A 12,874-nucleotide genomic window follows, 5' to 3' on the forward strand; every position below is an offset into this window, starting at 1 on the left:
GATTGACAAATTTTTCTCAAAATTTTTCATTCACTTATGAAGATATTGGCAGTATTTGTACCCTATTTAACCATATTTGGAGATGAGACAATTGTAGAAGATTCAATGTGGGATAAGAAACAAGGTTTTCTGTTTTTCAAATTCCTGGATGTTCCCATTCTAGTTTCATCCCTTTCTGGAGAAGAATGAATTTTGGAATAATACTGATAGAAAACTGTACTTGGACCAAAATGGGGAGATAACAGCAGATGTTGTCATTCACGGCTGCTTGGTTCTTCCCAACGAACAACCCAGGAAAGAGGTTCTGGCGTATTTTGAAAGAGAAAGACTTTCTATCAATCAAGATGCTCTTTCACAGCTAAAGTTGCTCAATAAGGTGAGAGAAATTTTCGTGTCTTTTCTCTGTTTCCCAAATCCTAAGGTCCCATTTCAAGTGGGCAAAGTTTATAGTCTCCAGGGTGGTTGGCCTTCCATGCCAGTTGGTGTCATCTAATGGAAGTTCTTTAACAGATGGGACCTAAGTGGAGGGGCTTTGCCATGTCTTATGGAAACCTTTCAAGATCTTACTGGTCAGAGGTTTCTTTCTTCATCAGTTTTATTCTATATTAAAAAAATCTAATGGAATAAAAGTTTCCTAAATCTTTTACATATATCATCATACTTAATTTTTTTTCAATTCAATCCGTTAAGAAAGTTTAAAGTAGAAAATTACTTTATTGTAATATTAAATACCAAAATCAAAAGGGAGGAAGTAAATGAAGAATCTTCCAGTTGTTATCCCTCCTGCATCTGTTTAGAAGTAATCAGAGATTTCATATTTACCTCAGTGAAGACCAGAGGCTACTTGTCTCCATCCATTTCTCCCTCCATTTTCCATGGACGGAGAGTCCTAGCACCATTTCATTGGCATTCCTTGTTTTTCTGCTCAGTCCCTGCCTCAGTCCAACTGTGCGGAAAGTTGTCATCCTGGATTTGTCAAGAGGGCTCGAGAAGGAGAGCCAGTTTGCTGCTATGACTGCATTCCTTGTCCGGAGGGGACCTTCTCCACTCAGGAAGGTGGGTCACACTGAGGAAAATGGGAGGCTTTGTGGAACTGGATCCTTCCAGAACATTTTCATGAAAGCGCAAGTTAAAAGAGAGATTGAAGTTCACCTGGTTGTTTTTTTTTTTAACCTACACAATTAATAATGTAAAAGGAAGTAAATCAAAAAAACTTTAAAGGAGGGGCTGGGAAGAGTTGGGAAGAGGAGGTGGAAGACTGAGCAAGCTTTACTACTATTTTAGGAAATATCTCTTCTGCTTTTTAGTTTGGACTTGTGCTGCTAAATTCACCTTTCTAGGAACACCTGAGTTCTTTGAAACTTGATGAATTGTTTTAGGTCCACCTTCTGAAAGACCCTGCAATTCACTGTATATTGAATCCTCCCCTTGAGGATGACTGAGAAGGTGTCACTGGTCCATAATGTGGTGCTGTGGATAGTTATGGGGGGAACTCATTACACAAATATTCTGCCAGTCATGTAGATCAATAAATCAGAGAAGAGCTGGAAGGGACCTTGGAGATCTTCTACCCCTGCTCAAGCAGGAGAACCTATACCATTTCAGACAAGTGACTGTCCAGTCTCTTCTTTAAAACATTCAGTGTTGAAGAACCCAAAACCTCTGGAGGCCAGCTGTTCCACTGGTTAATTGTTCTTACTATTAGGAAGTTTCCCCTTAATTCAAGATTGTTTTTAAGTGTTAAAAGATACTGTAGGTATCCTCCAAGTCCAGTATATTAACTGCCATGTGGCAGGACTCAGGATGTTTGCATAAAAAAGATTATATGATTCATTAGTAATTTCTAGTAATGTAGCTCCCTATGAAGATTCTACACATTACACAGGAAATAATTAACATCCTAGGACTTCCCTCAACTTCAAATACCTAGTTATATATATAGTTATATAAAATATCCTTCTTATGCTCTTTTTAATGAAATCATTAAGAAATACTTCTTGGAAAATGTCCATGGTATCAGTTGTTATCCAAAGAAGGTATTTCCTGTAAGATAGAAGGACAGAATGTTAAAGAAAATTGTTTTTTGGTTTCTCAGATGTGGAAAAATGCATCAAGTGTCCAGATGATAAATATCCAAATGAGGACAGAGTCCAATGTATCCCCAAAGTTGTAACTTTTCTGTCTTATGAAGAACATCTTGGCATCATCCTGGTTTCTTTTGCCCTACTCTTGTTCTTAAACTCAGACCTTGTTTTAATCATCTTCATTAAATACAGGGAAACTCCCATTGTCAAAGCCAACAATCGGGACCTCTCTTACATCCTCCTCGTCTCCCTCCTGCTTTGCTTCCTGTCTCCTTCTCTCTTCATTGGTCAACCAAGGAAAGCCACCTGCCTTCTCCGACAAACGGTTTTCAGCATCATCTTCTCAGTTGCTGTTTCTTCTCTCTTGGCCAAAACCATCACGGTGGTGCTGGCTTTCCTGGCCACAAAACCAGGAAACCGAGTGAAGAGATGGTTGGGGAAGAGCTTGGCCAACTCCATCATCCTTTCTTCTTCTGCTGTCCAAATTATCATCTGCTCCATCTGGCTGGGAGTTTCTCCCCCCTTCCCTGACTCTGACCTCCACTCCCAGCATGGAGAGATCACCCTGCAATGCAACGAAGGAGCCGTTGTCATGTTCTACGTCACCCTCAGCTACATGGGCTTCCTGGCTGCCATCTGCTTCACGGTGGCTTTCCTGGCCAGGAATCTGCCTGGGGCCTTCAACGAAGCCAAGCTGATCACCTTCAGCATGCTGGTCTTCTGCAGCGTCTGGGTGACTTTTGTGCCCACCTACCTGAGCACCAAAGGGAAATACATGGTGGCTGTTCAGGTCTTCTCCATCCTGGCCTCCAGTGCTGGTCTGCTAGGCTGCATCTTCATCCCCAAGTGCTACATTATCCTTCTGAGGCCAGACCTGAACACAAAGGAGCATCTCACAGCCAGAACAAATGTAAAAACATGAGATATAATACCATTATGAGATTGGAAGAATTGTTAACGTTTATTTTATTTGAAAGGAGATATTCTTTCCATTTAGATTGTATGCAGGAGACAAAGAAAATATTTATAGGTTTCAAAATAGGAAATTATTGAATTGTTCTAGCTCCTTTCCCTTTCAACTTAATAAACCTTGCTGAAAGTCATTCAGAGGAATTTGCTGTTCAGCAACAGCTATTGAATTTGACACCTTTAAAAATAATTCAGGCACTTGTTCCTACAGCTAAATGTATGTGTGTATGTGAGAGAGAGAAAGAGCAGGAAAAGAGTTCAGGAGGAAGCTGTGGGAACCAAGAACCAGCATAGTTGCCTGATCCTCTCCCTGAGAATGCCAGAATGATGTGAAATGCCATGTTTGACTGGCTGTCAGCTGGGGAGGGAAATCGAATATATAATTCTTTCTTGATTTTCTGACAAAACCTCCTTTGCAGAAAGTGTTCAGCAGAACAGCTGTCTGGGATTTCAGTTTGGGATTGTTTTTATTTTGGTAGGAACTTCACAGCAAAATAATAGAAACAAAGTAAATTTAAAAATGTGTAAAATTTCCACTGTATTTTTTTCTTTGATCAACCAGAGAATTAAAATAGCGGTTTTCACACCCTTTAATTTCCCACTCTACAATTTCTACCTAAAGCATTTTCTCTGTTCCTCTTCCAAGCTTGTCCTGTTTGTGAAGGGCTGGAGAAGATGCCCAGAGAAAGGGGACCTTGAGACTCTCCCCAGAAGGAGGTTGGAGGGATCCTGTCTAAAGGCAGCCGCATCATTGACCAGGTCACAAACCTTCAATGCTGCATAATATCCATCCAGGTCCAAGAAGGGGCTGAATTAGGGGGTGGGGGACTTTGAGGTTTCTAGGACGAAGCACCCATGGAAGCTCTTCTGCTCCCCATCACACAGATTGCTGATCAGTTGGTAATCAATGTTTAGGTCTATGAATGGCTCCCAATTGGGGATAGGATCCCTTTGCAATTTCATTTTAAGGAGTTAAGAAAAGATCTGATGGACCAGAAGAAGGTCAGTCTAAGATTCACCACACAGAGGCCTCTGGTTCTCCCACAAGCAGAAGAAGGCAGAGACTTATGGCTTTGCTCAACACGGAACAGACATTTTTGCACAATTTCACTTTCTTCCATCACACACCACAATATTGGACACTCGGACATCTCACACTCTAGGAATCCCCAATTCTGGTATCCCAAATTAATCTGAGAAAATATTTCCAAATTTCACAGCCCCGTTCAATAAGAACTAAGGTGGGATTGGAATTTAGGAGACTCCTGGTGATTGGCCCAAAGTCCCCCAGGAAGTTTTCATGCCTAAGGGAGGATTAGAACTCGAGTCCCCTGGTGATTGGCTCCAAGTCGCCCCTTTGGCTTTTATTTGAAGGTAAATAAATGTAAAAACATGAGATATAACACCATTATGATATTGGAAGAATTGTTAATGTTTCTTTTATTTGAAAGGAGATATTCTTTCCACTTAGATAGTAGGCAGGAGCCAAAGAAAATCAAATCTACTTGTTTCAGAATAGGAAATGATTGAATGGCTGTACTTCTTGTATCTCCCTATTCAACCCAATAAATCTTGCTAAAGAGAACTTTGTGAAAGTCATTCAGAGGAATGTAATATTCAGCAACTACCAATGAACCAGACACCTTATGAAAAATAATTGAGGCACTTGTTCCTACTGACAGAAACTAAAAGTTTGTATATGTGAGAGAGAGAGTAAGATCCCAAGGTAAGATGAGAGCTGTAGGAGCCCTGCTCTAACCGTGTTGTTGGATCATCTCCATGAGAAGCCTTGGAATGGCAGCATGACCTGGAATGCAGGGATTGACCTGCTCTCCATCACTATTATGTCCTTCTTTCTTGATTTCCTGATAAAACCCCTTTCACAGAAAGCATCGACTGGAACAGCTGTCTGAGGTTTCACTTGGGGGTTGTTATTATTTAAGTATCTACCTTTGAGAAATCCCCACTCTATTTTTTCCTTCCTCATCCAGAGAATGAAAATAGCAACAACTAACACTATTCCGGCCCTTTATTTTGCCACTCTATCATTTGTCCATAAAGCCTTTCCCTGCATTCAATGCCGCCTATTCATCCAGGTCAAGAAGGGGAGGGGGAGTAATGGGGATGGGGGGGGCACATCCAGGTTTCTAGGAAGAGGCACCCATGGAAAGTCTTCTGCTTTCCAACCACAGAGATTGTTGGTGGATCAGGAGTCAGCCTGAGGTTTCAGAATGGCTTCTGATTGCCACTCGGGTCACTTTGCAAATTCCATTTTAAGCAGGTAGAAAAGGTTTGATGGATCAGACAGAGGTCAGTCTATAATCCACGCTGACCCTCCAGATGTCTCTGGTCTGCCCACAAGCAGGGGGGAGGGACGTATCACTTGGCCCAACATGGAACCAGGTAGGGGTGGAATTCAGACAATTCCCACGGGTTCCCTAAAATGGGTTGTTAATTGTATGAGCTGCTCGGCCAACTGGCTGCATTGTCTCGGCCTGCCCCCCAACCCCCTCCTGAGGGTGTGTTTGTTCCCCCCCCCCATGAGAAAACGACCTGTCTCAAGATGCCACTGACCTCTTTGGCTCAGGGAGTGCAGTTCCCCGGTGGCTCTCTCTCTACGCAAAGCGAAGGAATTGCAGAAACTCTGCAGAGCCCAGAATGGGGCTTCCTCGAAAGTCGGGATTTGGAGGGTCCAGAAAGGAGGAGGACCAATGGGAATTCTCCCTTCTCCAGTGTCATCGGTCTCCAGGCAGAGTCTCCCTCTACTTCAGCCAGTGCAGCAGAGCGTTCCAAGCAGAGAAGAAGCCCCAGTAGGTTCTTCAGGCCAAGATCCCCCCTCCCACTTTTCCTGCCTCTCTCTCTCTCTCCGCAGAATTGGCTTTCGTCCTTCAGCTGAAGCCCCAAGGAACTCTGCCCGGTGAACTCTGCCCGGTGACACTCAAGAAGGGAGAATTCTCATTGGTGCTGCCGCTAGTTCTGGCGTGGCCCTCCCACCTCCAAAATCCGAGACAAACGCTCCACACCCCTTCCAGATTCCTTCTCTGGGGTTGGAAGCATCAGGCCAGGGAGATACACGCACATGCTGCCGAGCCCAGAACGGGCCTTCAGATGACACAATGCCTGAAAAACGCGGGATGTGCAGAGAAATGCAGGCTACAACCAGCGAATCATGTTTTCCCAGGATCCGATGAAGCCCAAGCAGACCAATTCGAATTCTCCCTTCTGTAGCGTCATCAGTCTCCAGGCACAATCGGGGTTGAGCGGCGGGAAATTGGAAGCGGCTGCTTCGTCCAGACGTTCTGAGCAGGAGAGACGCGTGTTTGAAGGAAGGAAATGGTGGGGAGAGGATCTAGCAGGATTAGATCCCTGAGGATCCTCTCCGCCTCTTCCTGGTTTACCTGAGGGATTTCCGTAGCTTGCTTTCAGTTTGGGGGTTTCTGTGACCCCCAAGTCTTCCCTGCCTCCCCTCTTTTCATCCAGCACAGTGCACATCACCCACACCTGGGTGCAGAAGCTAACCATCCAGGGGTGGGATGGCCTGCATGAATGGTGGAGTCGCCCAATGGGCTGCTGGGCTGGTCAAAAGACGGATGATGAATCCCTCCTTTTCACAGTCTGTCTGGAAATCAACCGGCCTCAAACACGTGAAGAGCTGGCATTGTCCCACAAACACCGGGAACTGCTCCAAAGTTCCATCAAATGTATCAGGCAGCGATGCTGGGCATTTCCTTCGAGGGTCTGCTGAAGCAGCTGCTGCATTTGGGCCAACTGGGAGGAGAGCTGGGCCATTGGCTGGGCTAACTGCACGTTGACCGCTAGAAGTTGTTCCATGCTCCCACAGGGCAAGCAGTGATGGGGGGAGGGGAATGTAGAGGCTGGAGCAATCTATGCTGCCCTCTTACACACACACACACACACACACACACACACACACAAACAGAGGCCAAGAGTCTACAGGTGTTTACTCAAACTCCCCAAAGAGACCCACAGAAAGCTCCCCTGTTGATAATAAAGAGAATGTATATTTAATCATTCATGTATTAACCGCAGCTAGAATTGTATTTGCACAACATTGGGAAAATGTAGAGATTCCTGCTGATGAGAAGGTGATAAGGAAAATATCTGAATGTGCAGAAATGAACCGATTAACATTAGCAATGAAGGAGAAAGAGCAAAGTGGATATTACATGATTTGGGAAGTATTTTACCAATGGTTGGAGAATAAAAAAGGAGTTTGGAAATGAAGAAGGCTAAAAAACAAGTAGAAAATATATTTAGAGACATAAAGAAGATGAAAACTGTTAGTAAGTGTATGATGAGAATAATGATGTTTAATGTTAATGTGGTATCATCACTTGAAGATATTAAGGAAAATTGAGAGTTTTATAATGTTTAAATGTTCAAAATATTATAATACTAAGCTTAGGGATGTTAATGTTAATATGAATGTGAAAGATGTGGCAAATGAGGAACAATGTTGCACAGAGATGTTTGTACCCAGACGACACACAGCATAAGGAAAGATGGAATGTTTATTTTTGTAATTGAAACATAATAAAAATTATATATATATAAAAAAAGAAAGCACCCCTGTTGCACAGATCTGGATTCCAGGCTCAGCACGGCAAGATTCCCTGGGTAAGTGAGTCCAATGGGCACCCACAAAGTCCAGGAAAACCGTCCATGAGTCTAACAGGCCAGGATAAATGGTAGGGGTCTAGAACTGGGCACTTTGCTGTAGCAATGCTCAAGTCTTCAGAGCAGGATGAAGCAGGCAATGCCGGTGCAGCCCTTTACGAGAGGGAAGGTGGCATCCTCACAAGTAGCCCAGCTGACTGGCATTGTGCCTGCCTTCCCTCTGCTCTACGTGTCCTTGGATCAGGAGGAGGTGTGGACTCCACATCCTCCTCATTGCTAACGGGCAGCAGTTGCTCCCGATCCTCACCTGGGGCCTCCTGGCTAACTTGCTGCAGCTGTGGCTTCCCTTGTTCAGCCTCCGCCTTCCCTCATCCGGAGACCCAGCTGAGGCTGCTCCATCAGGCCAGCACTCTCTGAGCCCCGATCCTGACCAACACTCGACTCGGTGCTTTTTCTCTGCTGACTGAAATGTCCCCTCCTCCTCTGAAGTCATGTCTACAGAGGGGCCTGGGTGGGGGATCCATGACAGGTGGGGACCGTGCATGGGATGTCTCCTTCATGAGAGTGGCCGGGAGGAGCTGGAAGCCTAGGGAGATACGCAAGAGCTCAAAGTGAAGGAGACCCTCCCGAGTGGCTAGGAGAGGCAGAGGTCTGCGATGATCAGCCAAGACCTTGATGGTCATTGGGGGTCAGAAAGAAAGGGAGGAATGGAAATCTGCATTTTTATCAAAATGTTTTATTCTGTTTTTAGGGGGTTCTAGGAAGGGGGGGGATAACCAGGCCAGGAGGGAAGCCAGCGCCAGACGAACAGGTGAGTCCACGAAGGAAGTGAGCGGGGTGAGGGGGGAGAGGGAACAAGTTATTCCAGCAGAGGGTTGTTTTATTACAACGGTCGCGGGGACGGGGGGATGCGAGGACAAGAAAAGATCGCAAGGTCGGTTGGGAGACCGTGGCTGCTGGCTACGCCCGGTCGTTTGTACCAACCCCCGCAGCCTAGGTGGTCAGGAACTACAGAGCCAGGGCCTGAGGCTGATGCTCTGCAATGCAAGGTCCGTGACCAACAAGGCCCCCCTCATTAACGAGTTGATCTCGGAGGGGGAGCTGGACCTTGCAGGGATAACAGAGACCTGGTTGGGTCACGAGGGTGGTTTACCCCTCGTGGAAATGTGCCCACCGGGTTTCCGTGCATTCCATCAGCCTCGGGCCCTGGGTAAGGGTGGTGGGGTGGCGGTAGTTATACGGGATTGTCTAGAGCTGAGGGAGTTCACTGTTCCTCAGATACCCGGGTGTGAGTCGCTGGGTATGAAATGGGGCCCAGGGAGGCAGTGGGGTCTGCTGATTGTATACTTGGCTCCTCGCTATACGTCAGCGGCCCTGCCCGAGCTCCTCGAGCTGGTCTCGGAGACGGCGGTTGAGATACCCAAACTTCTGGTTATGGGGGATTTCAACCTGCCGTCGACGGGAGCAGCGTCCGAGGTGGCTCGGGAGTTCATGGCTTCCATGACAGCCATGGGCCTGACCCAACTAATTCAGGGCCCCACACACGAAGGCGGCCACACACTGGACCTTGTCTTTGTATCTGAGCAGTGGACGAGTGATCTGGGAATAGGAGATTTAGAGACTACGCCCCTGTCATGGTCAGATCACTCATGTCTCCGGCTGGACTTCCCTGGCGCTACCCTCCACCGCGAGGAGGCAGAGCCAGTTTGTTCAAGCTGGTACCGCCCCAAGCACTTGATGGAACCGGATAGGTTCCAGACGGAGCTTGGGCCTTTACCTGTAGCCCTGACCCGCACTCGGTCGGAGGACCTAGTCGACACCTGGAATAGGGCGACGGCGGGGGCCTTGGACCGGGTTGCGCCTCTGCGACCTCTCCTACGGCAGCGACCCACCTGGGCTCCCTGGTACACCGAGGAGCTAAGGGTGATGAAGCGCCATAGGAGACGTCTAGAGAGCAGGTGGAGGTCCTCACGCTCCGAGTCTGACCAAACACAGGTAAAAGCCTATTTACGGACCTACCTTGTGGCATTGAGAGCGACCAAACATAGACATTGTGCCGCTCTCATTGCGTCTGCGGATAACCGCCCTGCCGCCCTGTTTAGGGTGACCCGCTCTCTCCTGTCGCAGGAGACGCGGGAGGCACCCTTGCAGGGAAGAGCAGAGGAGTTTGGGGAATATCTGCAGGACAAAGTCGCTCAGATCCGGAGCGGATGCCCCCCCCCCCCCCGTGGACCGGACGAGCCGTCTTCAGTGAGTCTTGTGAGCCCACTCTGGGAGGAGTTTGACTCTGTTGCCCCCGAGGATTTAGACGGGCTGCGTGGACGGCTGCGACCCACCACATGTTCAATGGACCCGTGCCCCTCCTGGTTCGTACTGGCATCCTGGAAGGTGACGCGAGGCTGGCTTCTGGGCCTGGTGAATGCCTCATTGAGTGAGGGTTCCTTACCGACTGCCTTGAAAGAGGCGGTGGTGAGGCCCCTGCTCAAGAGGCCTTCACTTGACCCAACGGAGCTAGCTAATTACCGTCCAGTCTCCAACCTCCCCTTTTTAGCGAAGGTTGTTGAGAATGTGGTGGCGCAGCAATTTCCACGTCGCCTCGACGAATCCGTATATCTAGACCCACGCCAGTCCGGCTTCCGACCCGGGCACAGCACCGAGACAGCCTTGGTCGCGTTGGTTGATGATCTCTGGAGGGCCAAAGATAGAGGTTGCTCCTCTATCCTGGTCCTATTAGACCTCTCAGCGGCTTTTGATACCATCGACCATGGTATCCTATTGCGCCGGCTGGAGGGGATGGGAGTCGGAGGCACCGTTTTACGGTGGTTCGGCTCCTACCTCTCCGGCCGGATGCCATGTGTGTTGACTGGGGGGCAGAGGTCGACCCCGAGGCCACTCTCTTGTCGGTCCTCTCGCCCCTTTTGTTCAACGCATATGTGAAGCCGCTGGGTGAGATCATCCATGGTTTTGGGGTTGAGTACCATCTGTACGCTGATGATACTCAGTTGTACATCTCAACCCCAAGCCACCCCAACGAGGCTGTCGAAGTGATGTACCAATGTTTGGAAGCCGTCAGGGTCTGGATGGGGGACAACAGACTCAAACTCAACCCCTCCAAGACCGAGTGGCTGTGGCTACCGGCACCTCGGTTCAGCCAGCTGATTCCATCACTGGCCATAGGGGGCGAACAATTGCCCTCTGTGGAACGGGCGCGCAATTTGGGCGTCCTCCTAGATGCCCGGCTGTCAATGGATGATCATGTGGCAGCCATGGCAAGGGGGGCGTTCCACCAGGTTCGCCTGGTGCGCCAATTGCGCCCCCTTCTGGACCGTGATGCCCTACGCACAGTCACTCATGCACTGGTGACGTCTTGCCTGGACTACTGTAACGCTCTCTACATGGGGCTTCCCTTGGGACGCGCCCGAAGACTGCAGCTAGTCCAGAACGCAGCCGCGCGGGTAGTCATGGGGAGTACTAGGTACTCCCACGTAACACCTCTCCTGCGCGAGCTGCACTGGCTGCCTGTAGTCTTTCGGGTGCGTTTCAAGGTTCTGATTACCATCTTTAAAGCGCTCCATGGCATAGGGCCTAGTTACCTGCGGGATCGCATCCTCCCACATACATCCCTGCGGCCAATTCGCTCTCACAGGGAGGGCCTTCTCCTGGTGCCGTCCACGAGGCAATGCCAACGGGCAACACCGAGGAGTAGGGCCTTCTCTGTGATGGGCCCAACCCTCTGGAATGACCTCCCCCCCGACATTAGAACCACTACTGACCTCCGCTCCTTCCGACAGAAATTGAAGACACACCTGTTCCGACTGGCTGGTCTGGCATAATTTATAATGTCTACCTCCTGGCATACACATTTTTAATGGTTTTTAGAGGGATAGTTTTTTAAATTTAATCTGATATGACATTGGCATTTTAAATTTTGTACATTTCAATTTATTTATTTAGCTGTACAGTTTGGCATATTTTATCCTCCTCTCATATACGTATTTATGTAGTTATTACTATGTTTTAATTTGTTGTATTTTGATACGGACTGTACACCGCCCCGAGTCCCTTTCGGGAGAGGGGGCGGTATATAAACGCTAATAATAAATAAATAAATAAATTCAACTGCCCGTTATATGGTGATCCAGAGATCCCGTCTCTGAAGCTCTTTCCACCCTCCCTGGGTCTCCTCTTCAGGGCTTCTCCCTCTGGGAAGCCTCTCCTCCCCAGTCCTCACATTCCGACGGTTCCTCCCTCCTGCGGCCTCTTTCCTGGGAGAGAAGAGAAGGGCTCCTTCTGAAGGCCTCCCCACCCTCCCTGCATGGATCTGGTTTCCCCCTGAGGGGATCCTGTAGGGGAAGGGAGGGATCTCCTGTTCCTGGGACTCTTTCCACCCATCGAGGGTTGAAATGGCTTCTCCTCTTGGCTCTCCAGCTGCTTTTTCTCCAATACCTTTGATGTCCCCATTGAGATGGAGGGGAATCTCTTCCCGGGTTACGTCCAGTTCCTTCCAAGATTGGACTCTGATTAATCCTCATTCACTCCTAGACACAAATAAAGAATCTCCCATTCAAAGACAAGAAGGAGAGATCTTAATTCGTGTGTCTTTGACCCTCCCCAATATTTTTTCCCTCTGCTTATAATTGGATGACTGTTTGGAGGCTGTTTTCCTTCTGACTCCGTCCCAGAGAACTGAAGGCCTCCTTGCTGGGCCTTTCCTGGAGGTCACCAGAGGAACCGGTTTCTTTCTACTCCTAAGTGGGCCCCACTTCCCTTGGACTCAGGAGAGGAGGGAGGGGCAGGAAAGGCCGGACTGAAGAGGGGAAAGTCTAAGAAACCATCCTCCTTTTTTCCGTCTCCTGCAGAGGGGAGTGAAATGCTCCTTCCCTCCAGGAGCCCCTCCTGCTCCTGGAAAGCCCCCTCCTCCCTTCTTTCTGCCCCTCCACAAGGGGAGACTTGGCTTCTCGGAGCCCCCACAACTTGGCTTCTCTCTCTTTGGGGAGACAAAGACGTCCCAGGAAGGGAGACCAGGCTCCTTCTCCAGGCGCCTAAAGGTCGCAGCGCATTGGATGGGGGACAAAACCTTCAGTTGAACCTGGCAGGAGCGAATGGGGGGGGGCTGAGTTGTTTTTCCCTTTTGGTTCTGGGACTTTATCTCCTCTGAGTATGAATAGATGGGGGGGCAGCAG

General features: G+C 48.4%; 1 protein-coding gene across 1 annotated transcript in view; it reads left to right on the forward strand.

Moving 5' to 3' along the window:
- LOC309393743 (vomeronasal type-2 receptor 26-like) overlaps positions 1-3,006 on the forward strand; it is a gene marked incomplete at both ends in the record, with an annotated part of 55,237 nt that extends 52,231 nt beyond the window's left edge. Inside the window, one exon of the mRNA XM_081956238.1 lies at positions 2,096-3,006. Within this exon, the coding sequence (XP_081812364.1) occupies positions 2,096-3,006 (911 nt within the window). The remainder of the gene's footprint in view (positions 1-2,095) is intronic.
- Positions 3,007-12,874: the final 9,868 nt, after the last annotated feature.

Source organism: Natrix helvetica, assembly GCF_964273705.1.
Source record: "Natrix helvetica genome assembly, chromosome: 5".
In the NCBI taxonomy this organism is placed as follows: Eukaryota; Metazoa; Chordata; class Lepidosauria; order Squamata; family Natricidae; genus Natrix; species Natrix helvetica.